Raw genomic sequence first — 17,596 nt, forward strand, 5'->3', positions numbered from 1 at the left:
TTGCTGAAATAGGCAAGGCTTTCCCTGAAAAGAGGTTGCTACTTGGCAGCATATGTTGCTCCAAAACCTGTATATATCATTCACCATTAATAGTGCCTTCGCAATTGTGCAGGTCATGCATGCCATGTGTACTAATGCACCCCTATATCATGACGAATGCTGGCTTTTGAACTGTGAAAAATCAGATGGTTCATCTCCTCTTTAGCTTGGAGAATGCGGTGTCCATGATTTCCAAAAAGAATTCGTCAGACCCCAGGACAGTTTATACCTTGCCTGAGTGCATTGTAAATGAGCTCAGTATCAAAGAAGGCAGCAGCGTTTCTGGATCTGGTTTATATATGTGTTCCTCTTTTCATGGTAGAGTTTCATTTTAAATTTGTGGATGCAACAATGAACTGTCTTCACAGACAGACAGACACATTTTCTGGAAGTGTTCCTGAGCCCATGCAGTGAGGTCCATCAATGCAGTGCCGTCTGATGGCCTGAACTGATCACGGCCATCCAGTATTGGCTTTTAGCCTTGTCTCATACATACAGAGATTTCTTCAGATTCTCAGAATCTTTTCATGACATCATGTATTGTAGACAGTGAAGTCCCCCAAATCCTTGTGTGACTGTATGACTATGAATTCCCCCCATCTTTACTTTGCCTACTTATTTTGGGATTATGCCAAGCCGGAATCATTTACAATGGCTCCCGTTAGTTCACCACAGGCCATATTTCCTCATGTGGTATTGTTGTGCAAAATTACCATGACTCAATACTTTCCTGTTATTTACCCATGACCAGAACATTTGGTAGGACATGTACTTTTAAGTGTCCTGTTATTGCTGGTTAGATATCCTGTTATTACAAAGGGGATATTGTATTAACAAATTCTACCACAATCACTGCAAGCATATCCTCACAAACTAATTTAGGCACACTGGCTTGCCTTTTATTTCAGCGAAAAACATTTATTTGTCAATTATTCTTTGGAAACTTTTTTTTTTTTCTTTTTTACAGGAAAGTGATGTAAATAATGAAATGCTATACAATGACTCCTCTCTCTGTTAATGCTGTACAATGACAATGACTTCTGTACAAGAAGAGGAGACTTAGCTTCTGAGGGACTTTGCACATTGAACATTATTTTCCTGAGTAACTTTGCACATTCAGCTTTAATTTGCACTGTGAGAGCTGCATCTTAATTGTAAACTACTTTTTATTTAAGCAATACATCACGACAGGCTGTGACCCACTTAGCGTGGTATAATGAGCGCATATCACGGACTAGAGTGATGTATTGCTTTTATAAAACGGTTACAAATAATGGCAGTATGAAAGAGGAATACACAATAGTTTTCGTGTAGTTTTTAATTAAACAGAAATACATATTATCTAATAAAATAGCCCCGTTGTGAAAAAAATAGTCCCACCTCTCTGTACGTTAGCTCTGCATGTCGTCTATTCCTTGCCTTTTTTTCGGGAGAAAGTCACTGCTCAATCAACTCTACCATTGTAACCCTATCTGGAGGTGAAAGTTAACCTTAAACATGTGAATTCAACTAATTTAGTCTATTTGTTAACATTGTCAAAACACCGCAGCAACTTTTTGCTACCTACTGTAACAGTTTGTTGTCATGGATACATTGTTGCTTCTCTGACAATCAGCCCCGTAACGTAAACATGTGAGGCCCCCCCGCAATTAACTATGAGTGAGTGGTCCGGAAGAATCCGCCCAAAACCTCAATGAATGAGAGTTTTTTTTAATAGTTTTAGCTTTGAGTGATCACTGACATTATTAAGCCAACTATATGTGACATCGCGGCAGGCACCTGGAGACGCAGCAGCGGCATCTGAATATCATGACTTTAAAAGCACCAAATTACTTGCCTTAACGAATTTTGTTAGTAAATAATGTGAAGAATTGTAAAATATCATTTCCATGAGGCTGTTCAATCAGACAGTGACAGATCACCCTATAGAGCCCTAAGTGTCACAGTCGCTGTCAAGGCGCTGATCCTGTGACTGACCGTGAACATGTTTGAATGTTGTTAACACCTTAATAAAATAGACATCAAAACCGGCTACTTTTTGCTGCTTACTGTAAAAGTTGGTTGTTGTCATGGAAACATTGTCGCTTCCCTGAAGCGGAGTGATATGCTGTGATAAGGCTTTTTAGAATAGTAGCTGTGGTATACACTCATTATATCACAATTAACAGCCAATCAGATTGCTGGATTTCACCTTTCTGTTTTATAATCTATTTTATTTTTTATTATTATTATTTTATCAAGTACAGTTGTTTCTATGTGCCTGTGTATACATATGTTTAATATAGTGGGGGTTTCTTGTTTTGTTTTTTAACTTAGCTTAGTGTATGTTATGTGTGTTTTGTAATATGTGAATTGCTGCTGCAACACTGCAGTTTCTCTTCAGGCATCAAACTATCTATCTATCTATCTATCTATCTATCTATCTATCTATCTATCTATCTATCTATCTATGTGCAAAACTGGTTCATATTTATTACGTCTATTTAATTTACAGAGACTCAACCATAGGTAAGCACTTGGCACTGGTGGCAGCAGGTGGGGTTCAGTTGGCAGCTCTGTTCACTCTTGATCAGAGTGTCCAAGACATGTGGCTGAACATATAAAGCTGAATACTGATCTTTGATCTAAGATGTTCTGGCACCAGGTGCTCTTATCAACTTCCTTTGAATCCTCACATTTTTTTGGTTGAGGATTTTGTTTGCCCCAGTAATGCTGGGAGCTGTGTTGGTGGGGGAAATAGCTACTGATGAAAAACAGCAAATACTCGAATAGGTGGCATCTTTGGAATACAGCAACCTTGCCAAGAGAATGTGGACTGAGTCGTCATCTTGGAGATGTACCTGGCAGGGTAGATCACTGGTCTGTGTCCATGGGGCCCAGTCAGGCTCAACACAAAGAAGTCACATGGGACCTCTCCAATGTGGGCCAGCCACACACAATGTCAAACAGAGGGGGTCTGGTACATTGCCAATTAGGTGACAATAAAAGGTGCTTGCCCTAGGCTGCAAAACCTGGCTTCTGTGATGTGGAATTTAGCTAGCAAGAATTTAACATTTTCTCCATCTTTGACTTTTTTATTACTCTTTTTTCTGCTTATTATTATTAGCCTTATTCATAATTATCCTGGTTGTTTGGGCTGTTTGGCAGGCAGACAAGAGGTTGATTTTTTTGGAGGCACAATCTCCAGAAAGAACACTTACCCAATAGTATATATACAGTACATTACAGTTTATGTAGAATTCAGAAATGAGAAACACTTTTATCTCATTTCATTTCATTTCATTTTTATTTTATTTATTGAAAGTTAGGTATATTAATCTCTCTCTCTTTTTCTGTCTCTGTTGTAATGCAAACCCATATTGCTTTTGCAGTTATTGACTATCTGTGCTACCTGTTGTCACTTGAATCAGTAGTAATAGTAATACATTATTTGTAAGTGCAGTAAGTGCTCTTACTGCTGAGCTGACCTGTTTTTTCTTATCTAACACATTTCATTGTAGCATTGACCCAGTGTTAACCTACATATGACTAATAAGACAAAAACTGAAAAAAGTGGAACCGGTAAAGAATCACCTTTGTTCCATAAGCATAATCAGTAAAGCAATAACAATTACTTTATTTTTGTTATAAAGGTGGCAGCCAACACCTTGCCGTCCCCCCAGCACACAGGAAACTACACACACACTCTGTCTTCTCCTCAACATGCCCCCAACTTCAACCTGCTGTCCCCCAGCCACCAGCCAAACTACGCCACCTATAAAGAGGGCTACAACGTTTACGGCATTGAGAGCGTCAAGATCTAATACGGGTAGGAGAGCGATGATTGATGGCCAAAACTTTCCTTATCTCACAGTCATACACAATATTCAATTAACAATTAACATTTAATTGGCATTAATTCGTATCAAACAACAACTAAAAGAACAGCTGCATTCATATTACGGTAGCGCCGAGCAAATTCAGTGGCAAACTGCATTTTCATTCACTTGACTGATCAAAAAATTCACATGGAAAATATCAGTATTTTTTTTAACCTTCATGCTTCCCCTTTACCACTTTTTAATCACTGTTAAGCTACCATGAATTTCCTTGTCTTCCAGTGACTCAAATGCTGATATTTTCTGGTAGGCTTCTGTGATGTGAAACATCTCCAGGAAGTGGAGGAAGGAGTAATATTGTCATTAACTTATTTTTATGTTTATGTAATGAGTCTCATTGAAATTAAGATCTCTTTTCCAAGAGAGACCTGAGAACAAGAAACATTCACAAACACATAATCAGCAAACAGAAGCTACACAACTAAACAAACAAAGAATTAATTAAAAAAAAAAAAAACAGTTACAAGAATGACATAAAAAAAAAAAAAAACATCAGACAATAAAGATTTCACTAAGAAATAATTAACAATTATAATAAAGAATATCTCCATAGACAAGGACAGACATGACAGTTGACTGCACAATAGTTTTACATTTGGCAGAAGACAGACATCCTTTAATTTTATACCAAAGCCTAGTTTGAGTTTCTCTTTTGAGACAAATGTTGAGTATGAATCTTGATAGTCTGCTGTCAAACCAAATTCTGAAGTATTGACTGTCATACAGCATGAATTAGTGATGTGAAAATGTGCTGTAAATTACTGTAAATTCTTACTATTATTATTTTTTGTCCATTCTTAATGCCAGCCAACTATTTTTAAGACCCCATTGTTATTTGAAATACCTGCTTTTATTTGAAATTATTTCTTTTTTTTAAATGGTTGACCACAACTTGAGAGATGAGATCTGTCATTTAAAACAGCAACAAATAAGGTTTTCCCATTCAGGAAAACATTGTGTGGAACCTTCACACCAAATGAGTAAAATGACATACAGTCCAGTCCTCGTGTTTTCCTTTTCATTGAAAGATAAAGCTGTGATGGGCCTTTTCTTGTTGAATGGAAAAATGTGATGCTTAGTTTTGGTTTGCCTGAGCTTCAAGCTGCTTTGCTTCCAGTAGATTAACTGTGTTATTACATTGTGTTATTACGTTATACATTATTACATTAATCAGTGTTATCATTATTATAAACTGCTCTGAAAGGAAATGTGTTAACAAATGAGAATGACACACTATACTTTTGAATGCATGATTTCATTAATATCAGTGTAGGTGGAATCTGTTTACTTATTAAAATTATCACAATAATGACACAAGCATTGCTACTGAGGTTGGCTGGCATTGCTGAGTGGCAGGATGTGAATGCAGCTGTTGTTCTTGATAAACAATAGTAATGTGGAGACAAAAATAGAGCCTACATTAACACTAAATCCAAGAAATCTGGTCAAAACTGTATATGGCTGTGATTCTCCTTTGTTCGGTCATTACCCAACATCTTGCACACATCCTCTACCCCTGCTTCCAAACTTTGCCTCACCTCTCCTCTTTACCACTCTTCTTACCATGCTCTGTCCTCCTTTCCTTCCTTTTTCCCACTGTCATATACCCTCTTCTTCTTGTCCTCTCACCTACCTCTACATTTCAGTTTTTACTTTGTTCGTTCCCTGATTCTCAGTGATTTCCCTGTTTTTCCCACTCCTTCCTTACTTTCTAGCCAATCATCCTCTTTAATGGACTGATTCATTGGTCACTCACTCCCATCTGTCAGCTTTTCATTAGGCAGCCCCATGATTTCATTATTGAAGATGGGATGGTTTGGACTGATATAGACAAATGTAAGCGTAATACCACTGTGTTACGGAGGTAAACATCACTGTTCAGTAAGGGATATCACACCCCTGTATGGCCTGACTGAAGGCACCTCTATCCACGCCTAAAAAGTGGATGACCTTTGGTGACATGTGAGGCCAAATCTTTCATACTCATACCTGACCCTACAGAGTTAAATAGCTAAAGCTAGCTGGTATTTCATATAGAATTTCCTTAGCTAAGACAGGACCTGGCTCAGAATCAGCTTACATGTTCCACAGCTGCATTTGGTTGGTTGCCGACCCACAGTTTTAATTTTCAGGAACTATTGTTTCAAATGCTAGTATAATTACTTAATTTCTGATTAGCTAATTCACTTTTATGTTTACCGAACTAGCCTGTACAAGTGCTAAAGCCAAGCAAGCAAAGAAAGTTTCAATCCGCCTTGTCATTTTCTTATTGTTACTAGGACAGCATTGGCTGAGCTGGTGTTGGCGCATCCACCATGGAATGGTGGGTCACATTTGTGGAAAAATGCTAGGAAAAACTGAGGTCACATGGCATTACCTCTTCCTCTTCAAGTCACAACAAGCAATGTCAAGGTTGGTTATGCAGGGCAAAAGGGACAGAGGAGAGCAGGCTGACCTCAGTGATTTATTGGTGATATGACCGACAGGCAAGTACAGGTTGACAGACAGGCAGACCGGTAGCTGGGCAAGTAATTATATAGGTAGGCAGACAGACAGACAGGTCCAGATAACAGAAAGTCAAATACAAAAGTATGAAGCATAAACAAGTTAGTTTCAAATGATTTGAATGTTAAATGTCAATTGTACCTATGGTTACTGTATCTCTGCAGTGTGTAGTGGATTTTAAGGTCTTCTTTTGCATCTGAGGAGCAGCAGAGATCGGATACCTTGGGAGCTGTGCATGTGGGACACACCATAGATGGCATCCAAGTGTGCGTTCATGTGACTAGTTTTTCTCAACTGGTTTGGTTCTGCTTTGCTTTCAGATGGAACAGTTACATGTTTCTACTTTGTCCACAGTGTACTTGTGTTGGAGATTTTCCTCCAGATCAGAGGCTGCTCTGTGGGGCTAGTATATACAGTATGTCCCATATTGCGTGATGTAATGACTGAATCAGTTGAGTAACACAAGGGGACTACAACTTGCATTGCCTCATGCAACCCTGTGTTGTAGAATGACTATAATAACAACTATAATTTCTGTTTCCTAAAGGAGAGGAATGGGGCACACCCGCATAATGCCACCAGGACTTGGCAAAGAGTGGTTATCTAACTGAAAAATTAAATGTGCATCAGTCACCTTAGCAATATACTCTTAACAACGAGATAATCCAAACCCAATTCCATGATGTTACTTTCGCTTTCTCAATTGTTTGATTTGCTTCAAATGTTTCTCACATCATACTGCATACAAACATAACCCAATACACTGCTTTTTCACACATTTTTCATTTTGTTAAAAAAGGCTGTGGTGTGTCTTGCTGCATTCGATGGTTTCAGGAAATGTTCTCAATTTTAAAATAATTAATGTACATTTCTGTCCATATTCTCTCTTTCTCTTTCTCTCTCTCTCTCTCTCTCTCTCTCTCTATACATATATATATATATATATATATATATATATATATATATATATATGTGTGTGTGTGTGTGTGTGTGTGTGTGTGTGTTTAAAATGCTGTACTTTAATTTTATATTGCAACTACATCATATATTGAGCTAGTGTAACTTTTCTAGGGAAACAATTTAGAAATTTGTGAATGTTCATGGACAAAATAACCAGGCAATATTCTTTGTTTAGATATTTTATTAAATTGATGCCTTTTAAAAAATAACATTTCTATTAAGCAATACTGTCCAGTGATTTGCAAGATTCCCCACAATTGGCCTTTGCCTAATGACGAATACAGCAGATATATATGCTGTATATGATGCAGATCTACTCAATGTACATTGGATCCACTTTGGATCCATTAATATGACACAGCTGTCACCCTGCTCATCTTAACATGTCACCAATAAGTAACAGAATTACAGAAAATAATTTCTTGATGAATTTTCACCACTCTGTCTGCCCTTATGCACACACAATTAGTAATTACTTTTATCCAAAGCAATGTATACATGAATTCACACACCAATGGTGCAGCATCAGGGGCAGTTTCAGATTTCAGTGTCTTGCCCAAAGATACTTTGGCATGTGGACTGCTGAGGCCAGGGATCGAATCACCGACGTCCTGATCGGTGGAAGACCACTCTACCTCCTGAGCCACGGCCGCCCACAGCCGACACATTTGACTGCCTATTTCTTAGAAATCTTTTTTCTTCATCTATCATTCTTTCCCTTTCTCTCTATTTAGCTTCTTTCTTAATCTTTTTTCTGTCTTGTCAATTAAATGACATTTAAATGTCTGTGTCACTGAATTATTTTCAGTACCTGGTTGCAATAACACATGCATTGACCCATGCAAATAGACCACATCACTCTCAGTTTACATGGTATAACTGCCCAAGCAAAGGGTCTCAGTGTAAAAGTACATGTAAATTAATTTTTTTTTTGTTTCTAAGAATGCGTTTCACACACAACTATGAAACTTGAATATCCTATGTGTCTGATTTTATTGACTGAAAATCCAAGAATATGAAAGAAAACATACTCGTTCAAACCTGATGACACCACACATGATGTAAGGCTGAACCACATAAGTCATAACATAACAGACATGATGTTGAGAGGGATATAAATTGCATGTGTGCAAGTATAGAGTTGGAGTCAGGACATTGTTAACCTAGCTTAGCATAAAGACTGGAAGCAGGGAGAATAATAAACTCGTAACACCTATAAAGTTCACTAATTTGCTCAATCTGGACAGAAACAGAAATTTAAAAACAACAATTTGTGGTTTTAGGGGAAGTTACAGGCTTGAACTATTTCAAGAGTTGGCCGCAGTGACTGTTTGCAGCTGTGTCATCTGTTTGGTTAACATATTTTTTCCTTGTACAGATGAAATTCACAGATGCAATGCGCTCCAAAGCTCGTCTATCCATCACAGGATCAACCAGTGAGAATGGTCGTGTCCCGGTGGCTTACCTCCGTCCAGGATTGCCCATGAGCCTCAGCATGACTGATCTTTCCTGACCTCACCCGAGCCAGTGCCTTAAAGCCAGTGGATACACATCCTCCCTTCCCCTCTGAAAGTGAATGGAAATGCTTGTCATCTCCTTCAGTGATCAGTCAGTCCTCACCATGGGTCATCTTTCCAGGATTTTCAGTCTGGAGTTTGGCCAGTCATGTCTCTGAGAACTCATGAGCTCACTCTTGAACATCTAGCCTAGAAATATTGGACAGATGTTGTCCTCCTACCACTTGGCTGCCAGGCTTCAGCAAAGACCTGCCCACCTACAAAGTGAATCTCTTGACCATTAGCGATAAGAATGACTGGTCATTTGCAAATTCATGAAAAGCAATCAAGCACAGTGGACAGTTTTCTAAACAAACACATACATTGTTTCATAGATTTTTGCCTTGGGGCTCATCTTATACAGAAAATAAGGACAATAGTGATGCTGACCTAATGCAATAACAACATTAATCAGGGATGTGATCAAGAATTGTGAGCATAAAAGCAGAATCTTGGTTGAAATGAGTGAGAGTGCTACGAACAAAAACAGACGTTCGGAAGAATCACATCTGTGAATTAATAAACTAATAGTAATTTTGTGATAGCGGATAATGATAATGATGTTAATGTTCCTAATTGTTTTCCTTATTTCTGCCTGAAAATCCCTAATTAGTAGAGACTTTTCCAGACCCAAGAGATGCATGCACTGACACACACACACACACACACACACACACACACACACACACACACACAAATACACATATATAAAAACTCTTGTACAACTTATACTTACACAAAACCACTGATATGTGAACATATACACTATACACAGGGATGGGCAAAAACAAACAAAAATGTATCTTGGTATAAAATAATCACACTTTGTGTATTTGAATACATCTTACTTTGGTCAATATTTCTGACACCTATTGATAGCATCAAAAAACAAATGGCTGGGTTCAAAGCAACATATTGACTCTGCCAGTTTTCAGCCGATTGACAAATTCAAAGACATCACAATAGTTTGAAAGATACTATAAAGATAAAAATTCTCCATCTAGTGGCTTTCATGAAATGTACGACACCATGATAGACTGATCAAACAAAAGCCAAAAAACATCAACTGCACAAATATTCAGACAAAATACAATGTACTGCTTGATTTGATACATCAGCATTTGGATCTCAGGGGAACTACTGTGTTTCCAAGTTAAACAGTATCCTATTAATAAATTCTGTGGTGTCTTAAATATGACTGTAAATGACTTTCCACTTAAGTTACTCGTTGCTCTCATTTATGGCTAAGAGGTTAAAGCTGCAGTGCAGGAAGTTTTAAATATATAATGAACCCTGTATATTGCAGTATACTGGATTTTTAAATGTGATGTCTGTGGTGCGTATTACAAAGGAGTTTTCTTTATCTCTTTCCCTCTTTTACTGTGCCAGTCATCTTTGTCTGTACATTTAGTGCTGTTACTAGACACACAATACCCATTCTGGAAAGAAATTGCCCTACAAAAGTCCTGTGTGTGCTGGAGTTGATGTTAATTTTATTTTACAGATTAAAGGAATAGCTTGTTATCGCTCTGTCGCCCTGGAGAACTACAGCTAGTGCAGGGGTGTATTTCAGGTCTGGCTATCGAGCCATATAATGATAATATTTAACATGAATATGAATTAGGTCCTCATACAAGCACTGACACACACACACGCTCACACAGTGAGTTTTCAGATCCTCATAGTGACTTTTTGTAAAAACTGACTAGCAACAAACCTTTCGAGTTATTCAGAATATCAAGGAGAGAGCGACAGTAAAAAATATGAAATGTGCTTCTGAGATCAGTTACTAAAATCAAACCCAAGTTTTTGCCATGCTCACAGGGTTCTACCAACAGGGCAAATGAACAAAGACTGAACATGGTGCCTAAAAGCCTTGGGATCTACAAAAAGAATCTCTGTTTGGTCCTTATTTGGCTGTAAAAAGTTTTTGGCCATCCAGTATTTGACAATGCGTTGGATGAGGCGATTAACTTGTAACTTTAACTTAATTTAGTATATTCATCTGCTTTAAATTTTAATATTAATTTAAAAAAAAAAATAGAGAAAGACCTTCCATGTGGTAAAGAAGAATTATATGGTCAACAGCATCAAAGAACGCACTAAGGTCAAGAAGCACCAGAATATAAACGTTATGGTTGTCTTAGCTAATTTTAAGATCCTTGACCAAGAAAGTTTCTGTAATGTTGTACTGTGGTTACCTTTAAACAGACTGAACAGACTTTAATTTCTTTGTTGTATTTACTCAGTAGGTCCTTTGATATTATCAACCTACAAATTGGTTTTACACCACTTGAGCTCAGATTCTGGCAAGATAATAGTGGCATCACTCTTTCTGCATTCCCCAACATGTTTTTTAAAAACAAAAAACCAAAAAAAATGAAAACAAACAGAAACTAATGTTAGTCTTGTAGAAATTCACTGTCATTCATAGTTTGTGTCACTGAAAAAAAAAAAATTATTGACCAAATTGTCACACAAAGTCAAGGAAGACAATTTAAAATCAGACTGTGACTTGGTACACATAACAGAGTTACTATATCTAGCAATAAATGGATGTGTCTCGACAAATTCAGTGTCTTTTAACCAATTTTAAACCAGGTACATGTTTGGTCAACACTGAGAAAAATACAATACATTATTATTATTATTATTATTATTATTATTATTATTATTATTAAACTAATTTGTCTTTACTATGTGGACAGAAGACACCCCTGGGCTAATCTTTAGTCAATATTTCTTGTTAGGCCTAATATTCTCAAATACCTTATTCATCTTTGAGCTTGCTGCTTGGTTATGTTCCTATTAATGCTGAATGAGTTAACACAATGGTAATGGAGCTGATGGTCCAGAGATGAAGTATTGCAATGTTTAGATATTTGCAGTATTTTGAACTGGGTGTCGGTCTCGAAATTCCCTGAAAACACCAGTTGACTTCTATTATAAAATAGCCCCAGGAAATTCAATATGCTGATATACGTCATCAAAAATGTGTCTACAAAACAAGACAACGGTCATGTTTTGCAGATCAGTCATGCAGATCAGTTTGAAATATTGCAGGGAATGAAGTAATGGAACAAGAGGGAACAGCCACACTGAGCAGCTATCCACAGATGCATGCCGTGTGAACATGAAATCAGATCACAGTTACTCACAGAATGATCAAAAAAGGCCTGACTTCTGCCCACAGACTTCTGGGACCTGTGGTATTAAACAATATTTGGTGTTATTACCATTAACTACAGATGTTGCCAAATCAACCAGGACTGAAAACAATGAGATTTCCACTTTACATATATCTTCATATAAATATGGTACTTCAAATACATATGCAAAATACTGCCCATCCCTGTTTATAGGTCAGCACGCCAATACAGCAACACAGACACTCACACAGACGCACATCCCTAATCAACACTACATCAGTACACACTGACATACATTATGACATGTAAAACACACTTCTACCCAAACATTTGCACGTGCACATTGTCACATGAGTTCTGAAGTCAACTGGATGATATGCCAAACAGACTGAGAACTAACCAGAGCTCTCCATGCTCAGCCAATGGCAGCTGCTGATACTGAAACCTGAGCCAATAGGAGCTCTCACTGCTGTGAGGTTGACAAAAACTGTGAACAAAAACCTTCCTTTTAATAAATACACTGCACTGATGATTGCAACGAGGGATGAAGTCGAGGAAGACGAAGAGAGGATGAAAAGAACTTTTGCATGTCACTTTGAGGGTTTTCTTTTTCTTTTTTTTTTTCCAGCTGAATTTGTCAGCCTGAAGCTTCATGTCTGGCTGCATTTTAGTGATTAATAATCATAGAAATAAGAATAATATTAACAGTATTAATTGCCGTATTAATGTGGTTCTTGTTATGTAGTGTATGCCTTTAAGAAATTGAATCTGCTATTTTCTTTCACAAAGAAGCTGTCATTTGTAATGCTAGTTAGAAGCTAGCTGTGTAGCTAAGAAGCTTCTCCCACAACATGATAAACGTCCAACACCAGGTAAAGTCAAGCAAAAAATTTCAAGGCACCTTCCTCCATTTCCTCTCATGGCCTTGCATCGTTTTTGCAATGACCACATGTGATAATTATGATCAGATTTTCATGGTGTTACAGTCAAGTAATAAAGAGTTACCATGGAATGGTCCGAAACATGTTAACCACTGAGAGAAAATGTGTGAAAATGATCATTCTTCACTTCTGACTTAACCTCTTAATTTTCTATTAAACTCGTTAATTTTGATCAAAATCTTGTAAGTTGCTTTTCAATGAAGAAAAGTTGGATAAATGGACACCCAAAACACCCCCAAAAATCTACTGTGAAGCATGGGCTATTTTTAGCACATGAACACATAATATATTGACTATTTCTCAGTGATCTGACAATTTTCAGTATGTATTAAAGTTGTCTGCCCTTAAAATGTTATTTTAAAAAAAACAAAAAAAAAAAACAGGCATTAAACAACATTCAGTCACAGACTGTCCTCAGATGACAAATGGCTGCAATTGTCATTTGTTCAAATGTCTAAAATTAATTTGGTTATGATTTCATCAGTGACCCCTAGTGTTCATATCAATTATGAATTATGAGCTGGTTGTTATTATTGTGAGGGCTGGAACTTGGCTGTCACACTTTTGTTATCATTGTTCTTTCTAATAATTATTTTTTTCCTCTGTTTGTCTGAATGAAAACAACAAACTGAGCCAACTGACTGCTGAGTCTCATTCCCACTTCTTTAAATACAGATGCTTTGGGTCCAGGAGTGTAAACAAACAAAAGGGCACCATGGAATGGGCAGGCAACACTAGTACAGATGGGGCTGGCAGGCACTAAAACTGGTAAGATCCAACATCAAACATTAACACAATTACAAAGGGTTGCTCACACTGGGGAACACACAGAAGTACCATGTAGAGATCAGGACAATCAGGCAACAGGTAGTTACTGGAGCCTCCCTTTTATCCTGTGCTCTAATCAGGTGAATATGCACCAGGTGCACTGCTGACAAGGCAGAGCCAGCTGGGGAAACACCCAGCTTGGACAGACAGACAGGGGAACAGACAGACAACCAGATAACACTAGTGAAACGGGGAAAAGAAAACACTAGGACAAGACAGGTGGCGGATCATAACATGTATCTTAAGAGGAAATTATAAATAATTTGGAATTTCCCCTTGCAGGACTAAGAAAGGAAAATTGAATTAGGGTTGAACTTAATCCTTCAAACTAAAAGCCCCACAAAGTAAATGTATCATAACAGGGGACTCAGGATGAGATCTTTTTTTTTTTTTTTTCAAAAAAATGTTGAAATTCTCTTTCCATCCCAATAGCTATATATATATATATATATGGTATCCTGCTGTTGCGGGCCTGTAATAAGCTCATTTCATTTTGCCCAAGTAAAATGATTGGAATGCCTGTCTACCTATCTGCCTAGATATCTGCCAACCCGCACGCACTCTGCCCTTGCACTCACTAAGCATGATCAGTGTCTTCCACAAGACTAGACAGATATATTGCTACAGCTATAGTGAGCTAGTCACACAACAATGGCGGAGAAAGTGGAGCCAAATTTTCCCAGTACTAGCATGCTAGCTTGACATCTGTAAGTTCTAACAATAATCAATGTCAATGTTTTCTTACATGTGAGAGACATGAGTTAATTAATGATGACAATGACGCGCTGTGCTCATAGCATAGTCAGTGGCATTCCTAGGGTCTCTTGGGGATCCAAGCAAGAAATCCCTTGGGCCCCCACCCCACCCGTGCATGCCGCAAAAATTTGGTTTTTGCACACATAAATGCACAATTTCTGGAAAATTTGAGATAAATACTGAAAAAATAGATTAGTGGTTCTCAAAGTGAGGTCCAGGGACCAACAGAGATCCCTGAAAGCCCAGGCCTATCAATAATCGTTGTTGTAAATAAGTGGCCGGGGCCCCCCAGTGGCCGGGGCTCCAAGCAATTGCCTGGCTTGCCTGTCCGCAAGCCCTGCCCCTGAGCATAGTTCACATCTCTGAACTAGTGAGCCACATCGCTGCGACAGACTCTCATTCAGCAGCTAACTCAGTCACACAAAGCACACACCGATAGCAGTGAGCAGTAACTGCTGGACTGGGAAGCCCATTCAGACTAAAAGTTATGGTCATGACGGCTCTTTATTTATGTTTGTAATTTTTTGGTATTTAACACAGTTGTTTAATTATGTATTTATTAAACTAACTGATCTGATCACTGATCCCTCATTCCTTGTGGCCCTGCTGTTTACCCCTCCCTTGTGTTTCTTTTTGGTTTCTTGTTTGTTTCTTTCTGTGTCTGTGTGTGAGTTTTGGGAACAAAGACCACACCCTGAACACATCCTATTTCTCTATTTCAAGTATTAAAGCTCTCCTGGTTCATTAATTTCCCCTTTGACTCTGTCTTCGCACAACACGACACAACACAAGAGCATTATAGCAAATCACTTTACACCATGGACCGGGAGCTAATTTTCAACCCTTTAGGCAGTGATCTGTTCGAAGATCTCCTAACATCCATCTCCATCAGCGCAACCAAGCAACCCATATCTCCCAATGCTCTCAGCCTCCAGCCTTCGACAACTCTGATGTTGTTGGTCCCTTGCCTAGCCGGTCTTCGGCCCCAGACGACTCTCCGACCCGCTCAAGGTCCAGTCTCTCCAGCAACAGGCGAAACCACCGCAATATGCATTCGGCACACACAATTTGATCACTGCCCAATGTCAAACATATCTGAGTGGACAGTAATTTGCCTGAATAATCTCTGACACTGCACTCATCCCCACTCATCTATCCATGCCTCCATCAACCCCTAATTTCTCACCCCTCATCTCCCTTCCATTGCCCTGAAAAGAAAACCAAACTTTTCAAACTGCCCAAGCAACAAAACACAAGCATCTAGAGCACTTCCTGGGTCCTGGTGCCACTTGTATGCTGATGCTGATGACGACGCATCCCACAGCTGAAGAAGCCCAGCCTTACACATCAGCCCAGATCATATCAAACCCTATTTAAATCTCTGCCAACATTCAACCAAACTCATTAACTGCCCCACCAGAGACAACGGCACATGAGACCTACTGTATGCTAATGCAGCAGCCGAGTGTTAACAGTTCAGAATTTCCCTCATGTCCAGAGGCAGCCTGTGTCCACTAGAACAATGAGGACGTGGACTCAGGAGGCTAATGAGTCACTGCAGGACTGCTTTGAGACAACAGACTGGAATGTGTTGTGTAAGCCACATGGAGAGGACATCAACAGCCTGACAGAGTGTATCACAGAGTACATCAAAATGTATGAACAGACCATACTGCCAATACGCCGCTTTCCAACAACAAGCCATGGATCACCAGTGAAAAGTCTTCTTAACAGGAAAAAACAAACTTTCAGATCAGGGGACAAAAAAGGACTGGGAAGTGTTCAACACGAGCTTAGGGAGAAGCTGAGGCAGAGCAGAGATGGCTACAGGAGTGAAGAGTGTGTGGACAGGAATGAAGGAGATCACGGGGCTTAAGGCAAAAGACAGACCATTAGCTGGCAGCCTTGACAGGGGCAATGAGCTAAACCACTTTTCAACAGGTTTAGCTCACAACCAGGAGTGGCCCTACATTCTCCACCCCTTCATACCTCACCACTATCCGCAACTGTTGCCAATACCCCCCTCTGCCCAAGCTTTCTCCCTCCAACCCTCAACCCTCCCTGGTGATGCCTCTGCCTCCCTTGGACTCAACTCCCCCCCCCCCCCCAGGTGGAGATGCTGCACCTGGGCAAGGCTGCTGGCCCTGATGGCATTAGTTTCAGAATGCTGAAGACTTGTGCCAAGGTCAATGACGTGACGCTTATTTTTTTTTGTGTCCATGTGATTTGCTTCCATTTAAAAAGGTTAAAATGTTAAAATAAACTTACATATTACTTGCATACATTCCTTTTTTGAAGACCTAGTCTAAAATATATGGTTTTAATATATTTTGAGAGAATACTTGGGGGATAATGGCAAAAATGTCATGTGGTGCCACCCTAAAAACTTGGTACCAAATTGTTTAACTTGCTTAAAAAGGTTAAAATTTTCAAAAAAAAGCATGCTATCAACTAGTTTGGCATAATCTTACATTAGATTAATTTAATAGTAAATAAAAGAGATAAAACACAGTTGTTCAGAATGTTAAATTTTATTTGGGGAATTTTGTCCGTCAAGTCAAAATCCTGAAGTGTCAAGGTGGTGCAACCACCATTCAAGGAGCTATTTTAGTAATATGATGCAAGAAGACAATGTGATAGGAAATGACATCACAGAGAAGGACCCCTGATGAGACTAACTGCCATGTGCCAAGGTTAGTAACTCTCTTTCAAATTTGAGATAATCTTACACTTTTGGGGTATGGTCAGGTATGCTTATGTCTATATGTCAAATGGTATGACCCCAGGAAAACATTTATTAATCTTCATAATTATAAAAATGAGTATTTACTTTAAAAATTATGTTTGAAATATTCACACAAAGGCCGTGTGTGTACATATGTGTCCATAATAATGCCTGTCAAATTTGATTTTAAATTGAAATGTCAAATGATGTAACCGGTTATACCATTTGACTCCTATTACAAACCTCTCTGTTAGAGGTC

At 38.6% G+C, this 17,596-nt stretch overlaps 1 protein-coding gene across 3 annotated transcripts in view; it reads left to right on the plus strand.

Moving 5' to 3' along the window:
* LOC143319929 (glutamate receptor 2-like) overlaps positions 1–13,206 on the plus strand; it is a 180,364-nt gene extending 167,158 nt beyond the window's left edge. For 2 of the 3 annotated variants that reach the window (XM_076729208.1, XM_076729209.1), the window contains exon 19: positions 8,761–13,206. In XM_076729208.1, the coding sequence (XP_076585323.1) occupies positions 8,761–8,895 (135 nt within the window). In that variant the 3' untranslated portion in view covers positions 8,896–13,206. Of the gene's footprint in view, positions 1–3,671; positions 3,848–8,760 lie in introns of all 3 variants that reach the window. The other variant, XM_076729206.1, reaches the window with a different exon arrangement.
* The last annotated feature ends 4,390 nt before the right edge of the window (positions 13,207–17,596 follow it).

The sequence above is a fragment of the Chaetodon auriga genome, chromosome 4 (assembly GCF_051107435.1).
Source record: "Chaetodon auriga isolate fChaAug3 chromosome 4, fChaAug3.hap1, whole genome shotgun sequence".
NCBI lineage: Eukaryota > Metazoa > Chordata > Actinopteri > Chaetodontiformes > Chaetodontidae > Chaetodon > Chaetodon auriga.